This window comes from Pyxicephalus adspersus, chromosome 7, assembly GCF_032062135.1.
Source record: "Pyxicephalus adspersus chromosome 7, UCB_Pads_2.0, whole genome shotgun sequence".
In the NCBI taxonomy this organism is placed as follows: Eukaryota; Metazoa; Chordata; class Amphibia; order Anura; family Pyxicephalidae; genus Pyxicephalus; species Pyxicephalus adspersus.
In genome coordinates this window covers 3,383,629-3,401,190 of record NC_092864.1, presented here as the reverse complement: position 1 = coordinate 3,401,190, position 17,562 = coordinate 3,383,629, and the positions used below count along the sequence as shown (strand labels likewise).

Genomic DNA, 17,562 nt, shown 5'->3' with positions numbered 1-17,562 from the left:
TTCTGTCTTCAGGCTTCCGGTACAGATGATTGTATCTTCATCACGGTCTCCTTAAAGGATTAATATTATCCTTTAGCAGTGAGGCAGACCAGGCCGGTAGCGTATTCTGTGGTGGTGCCATTCTGATATTTCCCATTTAGGTTGGTACCATGACAATGGATGTACCAGAATGCTCCATGATATCTCTCTGTACAGTTCTCATGGAATAAATCTCTATCATAGTCATACATGGAAAAAATCATACCATTGTGATCAACCAATGAATCTCCTGCAAGCAAAAAACACAACTTTTAAAAACATGTATTTAACATAATCCTGAATCAATCCCAGCCAATTCCAGTTAAAGTGGAACTACATTTAAAAAGATAATACATTATGATCAGGCAAGTCCTTTATTGCAGGTGGTTATGCATGGTTTATTGCACCAGGACTATATGTGGTGCATTGCATTGCAATTTGATATCACGCTCCAACACACCATACATGAGATCTGAAAATTGACATATGAGTGCCTTAAGCCAGCGTTAAAGCTTTTCAAATTGAACCTCATGTAAATATAGTAAAGTATTTTCCATACCAGCAGGTCTGTTTGGATCTCCCTCTATTGTAGCCGTCTTCTTCTGGAAAAATGACCAGGCGAGAAATGGAGAGGTTTTCATATGTTCGATTCGATAGATATTGTCCCAATCAACCAGGACAATCCTGAGATGAGAGGTCCTCTTCAGGGTTAGGAGGTGAATGTTCTGCAGACCTGAAGTGGGAAAATCATAAGCAGTTATCCTAGAGATGAATTAAGGCAGAATGGGGTGTTAGGCAGGGTATCCATTTTGCCTCTCTATCCCTTGATTTGGTATTGATAAGGATTGTATTTGTAAGGATTTTCTGCAGGAGTATGGGGATTGTAGCTGGTTCCATTGACATTACCAGGACCTATCTAGGGTTCCCTTCTGGATGATCTGGCTCTGAGTCAACCTGAGAAATGCTGGATGAAACTACATAGGAATATCCAAGCTCACTGCATTAGGCCTTCTCAGCCTTTTAACACGGGGGAATTCCTTGAATCGACCCTTGAAAAAAAAATCAGGTTTCAGGGAACCCCTGCCATATTTATGATATGGCCAATTCATGGTACATAGCAGTGATTGAGATGAATGACTCTTTTATTGTTGGCCATTGGGATGAATGTCACCCATACAGATTTCCAAAGAGATTGTTGGACTTAAGGAACTCTTTTTGAGGAACCTTAAAGTAACACTGCACTTTTTAGACAAAAGTAGTTGCCTGTCCTTTCCAAATGATGTAGTTCAGGTAGCCCCAGTGAAAGAACCTGGTAATACCACATCATACAAAGACATTTTATTCATGTATTCATTGTATGCATTCACCAAACACATCCAGGTGGACAATCCCTGAGGTACGTGTGTTTTCGATGATTGAGTCTCCACCATGCAATGTCTTCTGTATGTCAGATTTACACATGCACTCCATCGAATTAGTATAAAAGGTAAAGGTAAAGGTAAAATAACCTTTTAAGAGATTTTTAAAGGGAATTTTGTGAACATTAAAGGAATTTTGTAAACTTTGAAGAAATTTTGAGCACACAATCAGGGACATCAATGCATGGGGTACTTCCAACTAAATACTCCAATTATTCAGTAATTATTACTATCAGCCATTCAGAAGTGAAATTTTTTTTTGTGTTATTATAAAAACACAATCTTCATTACCTGATTTTTTTGACATGCAATGCTGCCCAACCAAAGGAAAACCTTAAGGGAAAAGTCCACCCAACCTATACCTGATAAACATATATGCATAACCTCTCAACACTTTCCTTTCTTTTACATTCTATCTCTCTAATGGGATTGGTGGGTCACGCAGCAGCAGTTTTTCCTTTTTACACCCACTTATGGTTTTTATGCACTCCAGCTTTGACCACATGGCATTTCTCAGGACGGGTTTCCTAATGGTGACAATCAGGTGACAGCCACTTGTAGTCTCCATTGGAAGCCCAGGTGACAGTGTGACAACATGGAGCACATCTGTGAGAAAAAGCCACTCGGTTGTCATTATATCCTGAGCAAGGACCATCATGGCAAGAACAAATATGGACTTTTTTAAATGAAAGGTAGACATTTTTTAAGTGACCTTTAAAAAGACTTCTATAAGCCTTTATCAGGAGGGTTTACAATTACTTTATTTTTCCCTTTCCACCAATTATAGAACAGTTGCCAAAAAGCTATTTTTGAATTTCATTCATTGCATATCATTGGGACTGATATGAAGTTATGACAGCTGTGAGATTCATTTGCATCAGATTTCACTTGTGACGTATATACGTGTGACGTGTATGACGTGTATAAGTCCCCCTGACCCTGTAGCATTTTTGGTGATAATACAAAGTTCAGGGGTTTATCAATTTATTGACAATATGAGATACGTATTTTTGTGAAATGCAATTTTTCTGAAACTTAAATCGTTTTGTTGATCATTATTGATGATTGGATTTTGTCACATGCTTCGAGTATCAGTCATGTGATGGATTCATTTAATTCATTCAATTTATTTATTTATACATGGAAACTGATTGCTGTATTGGCAGTCATGACACAAGCATTACCATTGTGAAACCTTTGCAGACTGTTCCCAGGCTGCTGGCACTGATTGTGCTATTTTCATCGTTGTCTTCATAAAGGAATAATAAGATCCTTTAGCAGTCCTCAAGACCAGGCCGGTAGCATACTCTGTGGTGTTGCCATATTGATATTTCCCATTTAGGTTTGTCCTGTGACAGCTGCTGTACCAGAATCCTCTGTGAAATAATTCTGCACAGTTCATGCTGGTTATGTCTCTCTCCTTGTCATATGGTGAATAATTCATGCCGACATGAACACAGTGAATCTCATGCAGGCAAATGTGTACACAGGGATAAAGTTATTCGGTTTCAAAGATGGCCAATACCATGTGACCATGTCATCATATGATGAAAAAATGTGTGAATACAACTTTTGTGCAAAGTCTCGAAACAGTAGGTGCAGAGATATAGATAAGCCAATCACAATCTTTTCTGTAGCCATGAGCTACGATGGCATGAATATAATACTCAGTTCTATGTTTTGTTCCATGTTTCCTATCAAATGTCTGCACAGAAGAGGCCAACTCAAAAGTAGCACCCCACAATGCACATACCATGCATCGGTTGGCTATTTGTGCTTTTCTGTATTGCTGTGCATTGGCAGCCCATTCATAGTGCATACCACTTCACCACAACTGGGTGCAAATGTTTCAATACAACCTGGGTTGGGCTGATCTTTGGACCTATTTAGAATTATGCCCCCTCCCACATTTTAATACTTTTTTAAACTCCAACTGCAGTTTTGTTGTATAGTGTAGGGAAGACATAGTTTTTGTATCTGTGACAGCACCGTGGCTTCTCTCTTTTCCCATCTCTGTAACAGAGGATCCCTCACGCTCCACCCAAAGATAAAAAAACACTTTAAGTCAGAATCCAAGCATAAAAAAGTTAGGTTCCACACCCTATTAGAAGTTATTTGGACTGCATGTTCTACAATACAGATAAAATCACAGATGGGAGAGACTCAATTAACAAATCTAGAATAAGGATAGTTATTTTCAAGGTATTATTAGTTGAGTACAATGGGATTTGATTATTACACTCATGTAAATATAGAGCCTTACACTTGTGGTAAAGCTTTGATTCTCATGTGGACATAGTAAAGTATTTTCCATACCAGCAGGTCTGTGTAGATCTTCCTCTGTAAAACCCTAATGTGAAGTTTGTAGCCGTCTCCTTCTGGATCCATGGCCAGACAAGAAAAGAAGTTTTCATAGGTCACATAACGATAGATATTGTCCCAATCCACCAGGTCAATCCTGAGACGATAAGTCTTCTTCAGGGTTAGGAGAAGGTGAATAGGTGAATGTTCTGCAGACCTAAGGAAAACCACAAGCAGTCAACCCAGAAATCCATTATGGCAAATGGGGCCTAGGTAAGGTATCAATGTTGCCATTGATAAGGATTGCTCCATGCTCTCTTGTGAATTGATAAGGATGTACACAGCTTTCATTAGTGGGGGTTGTAGCTGACCCGATGGACATTCCTTGGACCTCAAGTTTTTGTCTAAGGTTGGCCCAAAGATGATCTGGCTCAGAGACAACTTAAGAAATGCTGTCTGAAAATAGATAGTTACCCAGCCCACCAGTGCAAAGCTTGTATTTATCATTTTCACTGATTCACACACACTATATGGCCAAAAGTATGTGCCCCCTTTCCAAATGATGGAGTTCAGGTGTTTCCAGGGAAGGGTCCTGTTAATATTACATTATACAAACACATTGTAGACAATTGTGCTCAAACTTTGAAGCAACAGTGTGAATAACATACTTTCTGTTTCCCAAAGACCTTGACCAGTGCTCCTGTGTGCAAAGCCAGCTCTATGAAGACATGGTGTCACCATTTTGGTGTAGAGGAACTCGAGTGACCTGCACAGAGCCCTGACCTTGGTTGGAATATGATGTCCAACAAGTTCATATAGGTTTGGTGGTCAGATGTCCACAGAATGTTGACTATATAGAGTAACTTACTGTTCTGACCATGCCTAATAAAACATTTTTATTTTTTAGAGGACTATCTTTAAATCAAAGTTCAAAGATAAGGTCTGAAATATTCACCTAACCAATACTCTCCATCTGCCCTTCCAAATCCCGCTTTACTTTTTCCAACCTCGGTAAAAGTCCACCATTCCACCAAACCTCTTCTGATCCTTTCCAATGACAATTGTTGCACATGTGTAATTTGCTTATAGTGACACACTAGGTCTAATTTATTACAGCTGTCTAAGGCTGGAGAAGATAGACTATCAGGAGAGAACCTGGGTGATCCAGCAAACTTGGTCTTGGAGAATATTAGTAAATCAGGTCCATTATTTACATCCTGCTCTGGACCAGATCAGCTCCATGTTGCTGCGTCTCACCTTGTGACTTGCTGTAGGGTTATATTGTTACAGTTTAATAACTGGGTCAGAGGAGACTGAGGAAATACTAACACCTGCTTGCAGAGGACAGCTGACTGGAGCTCAATGGCATGTCAGGAATATATTGCTACAGACTTACTGAAAGGTCCGGGTTTCCTAATCATATACTGTATTGGCACACTCATAGTATGTCAAGGCATCGACTTCCTCAAAAATAATTCTAGAGTTGCAGAACGGGAACTTTTATGGCTCTACTCTGTGTTGTACAATCTGAAGTTGCATTTTATTTATTCTAAATCCGGGTATATATTTATTCAGCTCCTGCGTATCCAGCACATTTTTTGGATTAGACAATAAAGTCAAATTTGTGAAATATTTAAAGCTGAACTCCCAGGGAACACATAAGTGCTCACATGAAACAAAGGCATTGCAGACAATTGTGCTCCTCCAGCCTTGTGGTTTAGGGTGAAGACCCTTTTCTGCCAACCGTGACTGTCCCCTGTGTACAAAGCCATTCCCATAAAGCCATGGAGTCACCATGGCACTATGGGACCTCTCCTTACTGAACACCATTGGGATGAATTGGATTAGTGAGCCAGGTGTTCTTACCTGACCATCCCACCTTCCTATATGACACATCCCCAAATGATGGAGGTAAGGTGTCTCCAGTGAAGAGTTCTGACAGTGAAGGGTAAACAATGGTGTTCTTCTAGCACTGGAGTCCCAAATTGGAGAAGACAATTTTCTGTTCTCTCCATGACTGTGCCCCCGTGTACAAAGCCATTTCCAAAACATGGAGTGACCAGTTTAGTGTGGAGGAACTCAATTGTCCTGCACAGCGTACTGACCTCAACCCTACTGAACACCTTTGGCACGGTTTTGATTTTGAGCAAGGTCTTCTCATCCATCGTTAGTACTTACCTTCACAAATAGGGCCAACATCTCCTAGGCATTGTCCAAGATCACTGTCCATGGTTTTGGCATTACAGGTTCAACAAACTAATGCAGTTTATCACCAGTTTGGTGTGGAGGAACATGGGTGTCAGCTGGGATGGTGAGCCAGGTCTTCTTATCCAACATCAGGACCTGACCTTACAAATAATCCATGATTCCCAGATAAATTAGATAGTTTTCCATGTCAAAAATAGAGGAAGATGTTAAAGGGGACCATTTCTTCAATTAATATCTATGGTTTTGCAATGGGACGTCCAACAAACACACATTGATGTGATGGTCCACAATTGTTTGACTATATGGTGTGGATTGTTTTTAGAAAAATATGGCTTCTATCACTATTGCATTGGCTATAGACAATGGATAAGAAACCACAGCAACAGCCATTGATTGTGGAGGAGTCTCAAGAGGCATCTTAAATCTTCAAAGATTTCATAGGTTCATACAGCCATATTATTGGACCATCAGTGGGCATCTTATCAAGAAATAAAACTCAATGGGACTCTGGTATTTCACAATGTGTAATATGTCACCAGGTATTGGTAAGTGACACACCTATGCCAGGAATAGGTGGAAGGAGCCATAAAAGGTGAACAAATTGGTAACTGGAGCTTGCTCTGTTTTTGCTTGATTGTTTTGTGTTTCCTAAGTTGTGTCTCCAGTGGTTACTAATCACAGTTTTGTTATGTATTATGAGAAGTTATCACTAATACAAAATATGTTGTTGCCAAAAAAAAACCTTCTTTCTGATTTTCATATAATTTTTTCTGATTTGTGCATTTAAATACAACGTTTTATTTGGGCTGTAGCCAACAAATTTCTGCAAACAACTTCTGCTCTTCATAAAGATTCATTGTTTTGTGTTCTAAATGCAGTACATTGTTATTTATTTTGTTTCTCTTCGAATCAATGTGAACACCAACCAAAACCTTTTTTTGTTTGTTGAACATTGGATATGGCTTCTCTTTTTTGTAGAAAAGTCAATGAGTTCCACATAGCATCGGTTAGGCAGCCCATCAGTCATGATCCACCACTAGATTGCCAATGGGTGCTAAGTGGGTTTTTGCAGGTAACCACTACACTTTTGAGTAGGGGAGTAGTGTCCATGAATATATACTTCTTTTCCTACTTGTCCTATACAAAGTCAATAGGCCTGATTAATTAAAGTACTCCAAAATTGGAACATACTGGACCAGATGCATTCTAGGTTTGCTGGATCACCAACGTACTCATATTATAATCTATCTTCTCCAGTCCTAAAGTGCTTTAATAAATCAAGCTCAATGTATCTTACCCACCAAAGGAAAGTAAAAGAGAATGACAAAATTACTGGTTATGTGACTGACTACGTATGATAGTGCTGGTGACTGGTCCAACACTATCACATTGGTCAGAAGGGAAGTTCGGAGCTCTGCGTAAGCTTTATTGCAAAGAGTTAGAGTTTACACATGGAGTCTCCTCCTCACCCCATAGCGGCTGAACAGAGTGGTGGAGGAATAAGGGAAAGGTGAATATGTGCATCCTGGGGGAATGATTTAAAGTGTTAAGTGAATTGCCTTGCCTAAGCACAGGTTCACTTTTCACTTCACATTTTCTAAAAAGAAATGATATGCCAGTCTTGTGTATAAACAGGGTTTATTTTCCTTTTCATGTGAAGGCAATACTGTGCAAATCTTTTTTTGTACCTGTATGAATTTCTAAAAACAGCATTCAGGAAAAAATAATTTTATATGGCAGTGATAATAACTGGACATCAAAGTCAGGAGGGATGAAGGCATGCAGAGGGGATTACTAAACAAACAATACTTATCAATTACTTTAAGACATAGAATACTGTCAAATAGAACTTCACCCAGTCCTAAATTCTAGAGTCCAAGGTCCAAAGAGTGGATCTAGGTAGCACCAAACGTTAGATGGGTGATACAAAGATATCAGCAACAATCCTCAAGAAATACACAAACATGATTGTAACAAGGGATGATTGAACAATGGCATAACCAAAGCTCATGGGATAGAAAATTATATTTCAACATGGAAGGCTTTAATAATGGTGCTGGGAATTTCAATAATTCAATGAGGGATGGTACAGTGACGGTGCCCCCAACAATATCAAGACAGGAAAACAATATTTTAAATTTAAGGCTTCAATGATAGTAACAACAGCGCTACAATACTACAAGAAGGGAGAAGCAAACTATATAAATCCAAGCTTGGGAACCATCAGCCTTGCTTTAGGGATGTCAAATATGGATAAGTGGATCACTCTACCCAACCATACTTTAGACTGTATCAAACATTTTTGGTGATATTCTGTTTGATCTACGCAACAGACCAGTTTGCTTTTATCTATCCCCAAAAAATGGGTAAATGGATCATTTGGGAAACTTATCAGTTTTCTTCTGCTAGGGGAGAACCAACACTCACAGACCTTCTGAGCTTTCCTAGCCTAACCACTCGTGCTATGAGAAGTATCACCAGCTAACATTTAGAATCAAGGTGAAGTTCCATCATCATGGTCTTTCTTAAGATACAAAGTATCAAGTCATGGGAAACATTATAAATGTTTTGTAAAGGTCAAAGGTTAAATATCTCATGGAATGGTTTTATGGAAGGCGGTCACTTGTGTTTGGAGGACAATAAGATAAAACAAATAAGAAGTCATAGGCCCTGCAGGCAATGGACATAACCAGTCTTGTAGCTAACAGACGGTTATCACACACGCCGTATTTTCATCTCAGTGCTCTTCAGGGAATAATAGAGACCTCGCCACTGAGACCAGATGACTCCACTGCCATAGGACAGGTGGGCCCCTCGCAGGTATGGTCCATTCAAGTTAGCCAGGTGGCAAGCTCTGTACCAGAACCCTCCAGCTGAGAGGGAGGCACAGTTCTGCAGGTAGACATCGCGATCATTGTCGTATGTAGAGAACTTCATTCCATTGTGGTAAGTCAAAGAATCCCCTATAGAAGGAGAACACGACTTTAAACAAATTCAATATTCAACATGAATAGCTATTGTCAATGTTGATTTTTTTGTATTCTTTTAGCTAAAAAATACTGTGCCTTTTAGGTCTTTATAGCAACAGAAAAACCTTTAGAGGAGAAAGAAGACAGGAAAAGGAGATGAGAGATGAAAGTATGGAAGGGGAGGGAAGAGGTGATGTAACAAAGGAGAAAGCAGAGGTGTAAAGAAGAATTAAAAAGAGAGTGGTGGAGAGAAGAAATAAAAAGGATGGAATAGGAGAGAAGTAAGAAAAGAAAGGATGAGCTATAAGGAAAGAGGTAAAGTGGGGGGAGGAAAGATAGGGAATGGAGAGACAAGAGGAGAAGAGAAGGGGAGAGAACAGAGTAAAGAAGAATGAATAAGATATATAGAAATTTCAGTTCTTTATTCCATATGTTCATTTGTCAGGTTAGTCTGGGTACTCACCTGCCCCACCATCAGTGAACCCCTCCACGTACAAGGTGTACCCATCCTCCTCTGGGTTAATAGCGTTGGGGGAAAGAGCAAAGTCAGCATACTTGGCGAAAGTCTTGTTACCTTCAAAGTCCCCCAAGTCAACTCTCAGCTCATACTTTTTCCGTAGAGTCAGTTGATAAATATTGTTCAGTCCTAGGAGTGGGAATGAATGTGAGAGAGATGCTGTGCCCAGGAGGAAGCAGGAGGTCATTCACAAGCTTCAAGCACCTATGAACCCCCTACATATCGAACAGTGCTACGTTAGGACAGACAAGCAGATCACAAACATAAAACATGTAGCCTCATATGTCATATAAAAGTGTATGGGAATTATTTGGTATGCAGAGAAGTGGTTAGGACATAGTTGTTGAGTAAGGCCATGTATATTATTATTATTATTATATATTTATATAGCACTACTATTGATCACAGTGCATTAGAGAGTCCATGTCCCTGAGGCCCCTTTGTTGAAAATAGCTCTGTCAGCATCTCCCAGCCTTCCTTGTTCAATACAGTGTGGTTTACCCAGTGATTGTTTTGTCAACTTCAGTTTAACCTCCACTGCACCCAACCTCTGTTGGGCTGATTGAGTGCACGTGCAGTTGAGATTGAGGTTTGCCGTAGTTCAATGTTTTCAGGAAGTACATGTAAAAAAGGAAACAAGCACTTTCCAACTGCTGCGAGCTGCAGTTGAAGGCAGATGCATTTAGGTCAATGAAAATGTTTGGTCACTGGAGGATGGCCAGAGTCACAAAGCTGTAGTCAGCAACATTGACTGCAACCACAGCATCACCTCAGCCATCTGTAACTGCAAGCACAAAGTGGTTCTCAACCACACCCATCAAGTTGAATTTGGAGTTTAGAAGGGTGGTTGAGCCAACTGCAAGTCTGAAATTAGACTTACCTCCAGAGGAGTTCCAATGTCTCTACCAAAGGCTAATAGTAGCACAGTCCCAATTATTCTGACAATTATTTTTTTGGATTTTGGAGAAAACCAAAGAACCCAGAAGAATGTGCGTCACACTTACCTCCTCCTACTAAAGCATTGGCACATCTCGCTTGTGCATGCAGGCAGTTTTGACCTACTCTTCAAAGTTTTATTAGCATTGCCCCTCCCACCAGCCAATCAGGATAGCCTTTTAATAGCCCTTGGCGATTTAGCTGGCTCAGACACAGTGATCGACGTTCAAGCAACATGTCCCCACTACTGCTGAGCCCCCTAACTCTGCTAAGTATTCCCTGTTCACCTGTTGGTTAATTGAGTGTTTCCCAGTCCAGCTCCTGTGCTAACCCCTTGTTGCCAAACCTGCTGTGTCCCTATCATTTCTCTTGTGCTCTTCCAGTGTTTTCTTTGTCTTTGGTGACCCTCGTGTCACCTGTGCCTCCTGTCTTTTCCAGTGTCTTCTGTGTTCCCATGTCTTTGGTGACCTCCGTGTCACTACTGTCTATTTTCTGGATTTTTGGTTCTCAACCCTCAAGCACTGTTTCTGACTTCTCTTGTTTGCTCCCTGCCTCGAACTTGGCTTTCTTTGACTATTCCCCTGCTTGTTGAATTGGTAGCACACATTGTTTGCTCGCCCTGGTGTGCCCAAGAACCGCAACCAGGCAGTCTGCACTGCAACATCCTCACCTCTAGTGGCTCTGAAGAAGACCAGGCTGCTGCTTTGATACTGCACCTTGGCCCTTACTAGGGCTTACACCACTATTGTGCAAGCTATAGCACCCCCTAGAGGTGTGACATTGTGCCGTGCGGTATGTGCTGGGACCCTATTGCTGTAAGAAGAGACAGGTAGCCACTGAGGCACCATGCCATCTATAATAGTTTCAACATTTGTTCTAATCGTGAACGTTTTGATTACTTCTTGACTTGGATTATTTAAACAAAACAACCTTAAAAATGTAAATGATAGGGGCATGGAGCTTAGTAGATAAAGAGCAAAGGATCTAAATAAATATAGAGAGAATATATAATAACCTCATCCATAGTATATAACTGTACCAGCTACCACGAAAGCAGGAAAAAAATATGGGGATGGAAGGCCTTTACTCCCTGTGTCCTTAGCAGGAAAGTAATCTGCAATGCTGGTATCACATTTACAAACAGTCCAAAAATAGGCCAGAAAAACAATGAGAATTATCCTGGAAAAATTCAGGACTTCGTTTCCAAGCATGTTCTGGCACTGAACGTTTCAGCTCGTCATCGCTGTGGAATTATTCAATAAAAAAAAAAACCATTTTGTTTTCTGTTTTAAAACCAGAAGAAGTAATGTTTAACTTCTTAGCTTTTCTCACTTCTCTCATTTATAACTTTATCCTGCATGATACAACAGTTACATTTGGCCTAAAAACTACAAAAATTGGTAAGACTTCATTAACAATTTTGGAAATTTTTAGGACCTTAAGAGCCATGGTATGACCCATAGATAGACCTTCATAAAGCAATAAACATTGGCAGACAGCTTCAGAAATGAAATTTCCTTGTGTGGAAGTAGGTTCCATCCATTGCATATATAGGAAAAGATATATCGAAAGGACCATTAAAACGGAGAGACCGGGTGGATGCCGTGCAGACATCACTTGTCCGGCATGATCACTGGACGGTCCAGGAGCGGCTGGGACCAGACAAGTTTAAAGTGTCAGTTTATAGTTGAATAATTTTAATCTATGTTTTGAGACTTTGTATTTCCATTGAGATGTTCATATGAATTGGGATTAATGGAAACCAAATTCCAGTACCTTGGTGGTGCCACTGGGTCTATATAAGAGTATGTAATGGAAATAGATAGAATCAAATATTCATTTAACCTTATTATGCTGATAATAGAGAGAGGTAGGAAGCAAGAAAAGTTAAATATGAGGAAACATCTGCTTTAACATTTCACTGGAGGCACCTGAACTCCATCACTTGTAGGGTCCGCAGAATTATTTTAGCTGTAGAGTTGTAAAGGTCAAATGTCAACAAAATTTGTCTTGAGCTAAGCTTTACATTTTCAAAAGTTTTAAATGTTCACACTCACCCAACCAATACTCTCCATCTGCTCGGCCAAACCCTGTCTTATAGTCGGAGTAGCCACGGAAGAAGCTCACGGATCCATTTACTCTCCTTTGGATTACCTAAGGGGGCAGTTTAAAGACAACAATGTAAAGGGCCCAAAGTAGATTAAAAAAGACTGCCCTGTATGGGTGATGAGACCCTGTAAATCTCACCGTCCATTTCCCATTGTCAGTAGTCATATCACAATATACTGGCACCGCACTGGATGGTCCCGATGGGTAAATAACATACACGCCATCCTCATCTGCACCAAAGTCATGGACATCTTCACAGTCTACTGGATACTGCTGAATGTCTGAACCTGTTCAAAGACATCAGGAGGAAAATCCTGCCGGGTCAATTCAACACAACTTCATCTACAACTTACAACACAGACGCTGGACATAAAGAATGATACAGATTGGAGACTGGAAAAGAATGGAAAAGATTTTCAAGGGGAAATCTGGGTGATCTAACAAACCTGGAATAGATATCTTATAAATAATTTGATATTAGTTAGTGAATTAGTTCAAGGTTTGCTAGATCCTCCAGGTTCTTTCATGAATGTCTATCTTCACCATATTTGGAGAGCTTTAATAACTCAGGCCCAATGTCTTAAATAATATAATTTGCCAATTTGTATTGCTTTAAAGTGCTAACAGATCTCCTTAGGTTCAATTCCAGACCAGCGAATATGATCGATAATCGAATAACCACAAAAATTTACCATTTTGTTGTTGGGTTTGAAAGTTTTAAAATGAAGTAAAGCCTCTTGAAGTAAAACACATACTATGTGTACATTACAGAGAAGAAAAGCAAAATTGAGCAAAATGGTTTGGGAACCTCCCAATAGTCTGGCCCAATGAGAAAACCAGCATCAGCTACTACAAACCTAGAATGCCCCATATATATAAACTTTCCTGAAAGTAAATTATATCCACACAGGGGTGGGACACAGCCTTGGTGTTCTTAGAGAGTAGCAGTAAGATGGCCAGAGAATTGCAAGTATAGAAAGGATTGTGAACCAATACCAATGCCAAGGGTGGTAAGAGTTTGGGTGTGTCTTGGGGTCGGAAGTGAACTGAAGAAGTAGGAATATGTACATAGGTAGCAGAAATTGTAACGAGGATACTATGATATTACTCTGAGTTGGGGCCTGGTAAGTGGCAGGAACCTTGGAAATGGGTGGGCACTGGGTATAAGATGAGTAGTAGGCAAAGATCCAACAACTGAATGAGCCACTGAACATTAAAATTATAAATTTTGACCACCTGTCTGAATTTTGGGACTAATCACTGGTAGGTAATGGGGGGAGATTACTTGGCAATCCTTCGGGTGCTGGGAGTTCCTGTTGGTGTGCCTTGGTCTAGTACAAACCTGTGGGTTATAGTCAGTTGGGTAATAAAATGGTTGGTGTTGAGAAATTTCTGCCATGTTGGATGTTCTGGCTCCAAATGGTAAATGAGATTTCAAAGAACAACAAGAAGTAGGTCCTGTTCTGAACATTGCAAGAAAGCCAAGACTGATGTCCTAAATTGGGACCTTATATGTGAGAGTTAAACCCAGGAACACCTTGGGGCTGGAATGGTAATGGACACATAAGTAAAACTATACTCAAAATGTTGGACTTGTAGGAGAAGAAAAGATTGTTAGCAGCTTTTTGTTCTTTGTGTAACAACGTCCGGAAACTATTTTATTGATTTGGAAAGTCCTGGCTTGGTCCCAGGACTGTGTGGGACTTTTACATAACATAACCCAAACTGATGAGGTCCATTTTGCTTTATTCTAATTGACAAATGTCCATTTGCAGATTATCAATTACGCTAAAAGCCGTTGTATTATTAATATTATTATTATTGTTATTATTAATAAACAGGATTTATAAAGCGCCAACATATTACGCAGCGCTGTACATTAAATAGGGGTAGAAAAACTTTATTTATATTTACTCTTCTCAGCTAGCACATAGCAACAACAGACAGCCAAATAGCTAAATGTGGAGAAAGATTTTACAATCTTCCTTTTAAAGCATTGATGGAACCCCATTGAATTGTTATTTATACATAGGCTACCAATAAGCATCAGATTGCTATGTATATTAAATTTAAACCTTTCATTTAAGCATATTAAAATTGTTCTCATTGATCTGGGTTCATTTTGTTGCCCAGCTTAACGTGGAACTGAACCCAAAGAATGAACATTTGCTATGTTATAGGGAATATTTAGAAAGAATTGACCGTGTCTGTCCTAACAAAACCTTTTGTATGAAATTTCCCCCTGGCATGTGAAAGGGCCAAGGCATTTTTGCACCTACGGCCTCATACTGTATGTGGGATCCCATTCATAAGATTTGGTGCTGATGCTTCCGTGCCGCCTACTGTTCTCCTTGCTGGAGGTCTGCCTTAAACAAGAAAAGCCTTGCTGCTAACAAAGATGGAACCCCCACACAAGATACCTGTTTCAAATCTCCTACTTATTTGGAAAAGTCCCAGTACAAAAAGGGAATGGTCAGTGCAGAACAAGGCATTGGTAGCCAGAATTGGGGAGGATCAGCTGCAGGGAGACCACAGACAATACCGGTGGTTAATCCTTTGCCCTCTGTATGCCTTTTGTTTGGCACAGCTTGTTCATCTTTATATATATATCAAAACTTCAGATAAATATTGGATACATTGCAGATTTAGCTGGCCAGTATCTTTAATAGGATGATGGCGCAAATTGCTAAAGGTTTAAGCTTCTCTAAGCTCTTTGAGAATCCACATTTTCTAAAATAAAAGAAAGAACCTCCTATGTTCCCTTTAAAGGCCATATATACTATTTTAGGCTCCCATTTCCAGGTGCTGTAAGGGAGACTAACACTATACAATGTTTTATTGACCATTCCTTCTTACTGCTGGGACCTTTCCAAATGGATGGATTTCAATAGAAGCTCTGAAACGCGTAGATTGTGTGGATTTGGGCAGGCTCACTCTGTTACATGGCTGGACATGGTTTGGGATCTGCAGTCACAGAGGCTCTGGCTGGGGTAAGGACCTCTGGAAGGATCAGGTGGATATTGGAAAGTCTGCGTCAGGAATGACGAGATGTCGGCGTGCAGGTGGGGTAAGCCCAATGTCATTACTAGTTCAGCAAGAGAAAGAACAGAGTGTCACTAAACTCGCAAGGTTGGCCATTGTGGAGATATTTGGCCAGAAAGTGACTTTACCCGTGCAGATGTGAGCATTGAGTCATTTAGATATCGAATTACTGCCCGTTCCCAAAACATAACCAGCCGTGTACACACACAGCAGAGGGAAGTGATTCTCGAAATGTAGCCTGCTCAGAATGCTAATGTCACACATGTTGGAATGTTTAGTTACAAATGTTTTCAAATAACACAATACGAAGAGAAGAAGAGACAACGGGGTTTATGATCCAAGGACGATAGCCAGAAAGCTTGGATCGGGAAAAAAAGTGGAGGGGGGGAAGAGTGTAGTTCAACTACAGTGCAGATGTCACAAATTAAAAACAATTCAAAAACACATCCAAATAAACCTGCTCTGTATGTTTGGTTTGCTTTGATTTTGAAGCAACAAGAATCCAACTGGGGGTGTTGGACCCACTCACCGTTCTCATGATCCGGCTTTAAAGATTGACTTTTTGCTGAGTTCAGGACCACCAGCAGAAGGAAGAGGAGACCCAGGCGTCCTGGAACCTGCAACAGAAAAGCTGTAAAGTTATGATGGAACCTCAAATAAGCAGGTCCTGGCATGACCCTCGTGAAAGGGATCCTTGATATACCCCCTGCCCCCGTTATTCCAAGTCAATCTACTCCCACCGACCCCACCACAGCTGGAATGACTTGGAAACAGGAGAGGGGATTTGGCACGCATGAACCCCCAGACTCCTTACCTCCATGCCTGAAGCCTGCAGAGTGTGAGTTTGCTATTTAAGGTCTTGTATTTATATGTTGCGTCTAGTCCAGAGAATCCCTCCTTTCTGAGCCTTTGCTGCTCCAGTTTTCTAATGTGAGGGGAGGAATGAAAAAAAGGGGGGGGGGGGTGAATGTGCAAATTGTGTGCACAGGATGCAGGGTGGCGAGGCTGCAGCGCACAGCAAGACGCATATAGCTGCTTGTGGGGGGAAAGATGGAAACAAATTGATGGAGAAGAAAAGAAGAGAGAGAAGGGATGAGCCAGAATATTGGGATCAATCTACAGACTTTTAGAAATAAATGTAAATATCAACGTGCAGACAACTAAATGCACAATAGACATACCGAAATGTGCTGGTTTTATCTGTTAAAAGATTTGTGGCCCCTTGTGATTTACACACATCAACCAGACAGCAGGTGAATTATTGTTTCCTGTTTCTGACATTTAAAAAAATCAAATTTTTTTTTTGGTAAACTATATTATTGTATTGAATGATATATCTCATGTGACAATACAGGAAAGTTTTCCATCAAACAGACCACATTGAAGTTGTGGTCTTGGAAACATTTATGACATTTTAGGCCACTATACAGTAATAGTCTAACATTGTAAAAATGTATGCAGCCATAAATTGTACTTGTAGATAAATGTTTGCTTGTATGGATCATTGTACCCGACGCGTTTCGCCCTTTAGGCTTCCTCAGGGGTAGCGGCATGGTATACAAGTGGTTAATATGGTCTAAGTTTTTGAACATACATAAATAGCGTTAGGATCATGTAAATGTTATGATGAAAATATATCAACATAGAACTTACAAATCATAAAATAATATCCTGTAGAACATTCTACAGTCTTATGGTACAAAATAGTGACCATTACACCGGACCTAGGATTATCAAGAATAACTTCTTTTTCTAAGTTATCACGGGAAATTTCATTGGTTACTTGAATGGTACATAATGGTAAATAAATTTAGTAAGTAGTTGTGTATAATAATGAATAATTCAAACTTCCAATATTCCTGCTGTGGGAACTAATCCTAGTGACCTTGAGGGCAGGAGAGGGTCCCAAAGATAAAGGTGTCCTCAGGTTAGGTGAAAGTTACAGGGGGCTTTTATTATATTCAGAGGTGGCAAGGAATCTACAAGGGTATAAGGTAGGAAAGAGGATTGGGCATGTTGTAGATAAAATGTATTTATAATTTGT

At 40.1% G+C, this 17,562-nt stretch overlaps 1 protein-coding gene across 1 annotated transcript; it reads right to left on the bottom strand.

Moving 5' to 3' along the window:
* Positions 1-7,566: 7,566 nt before the first annotated feature.
* LOC140334860 (microfibril-associated glycoprotein 4-like) lies at positions 7,567-16,469 on the bottom strand. Its single transcript, XM_072417128.1, has 6 exons — positions 16,333-16,469; positions 16,048-16,135; positions 12,615-12,763; positions 12,425-12,521; positions 9,378-9,560; positions 7,567-8,908 (listed from the first exon to the last, which is right to left on the bottom strand). The coding sequence occupies exons 1-6, from the start codon at positions 16,336-16,338 to the stop codon at positions 8,661-8,663; spliced, it is 771 nt and encodes a 256-aa protein (XP_072273229.1). The 5' UTR covers positions 16,339-16,469; the 3' UTR covers positions 7,567-8,660.
* Positions 16,470-17,562: the final 1,093 nt, after the last annotated feature.

Bases quoted from the DNA above. Each gene is read 5' to 3' on its own strand.
- LOC140334860 (XM_072417128.1), bottom strand. The intron at 9,561-12,424 runs GTGAGTGTGAAC...TCCCACTCCTAG, and splicing joins AGATGGAGAGTATTGGTTGG to GACTGAACAATATTTATCAA. The intron at 8,909-9,377 runs GTGAGTACCCAG...CTCCTTCTATAG, and splicing joins GTTCACTGATGGTGGGGCAG to GGGATTCTTTGACTTACCAC.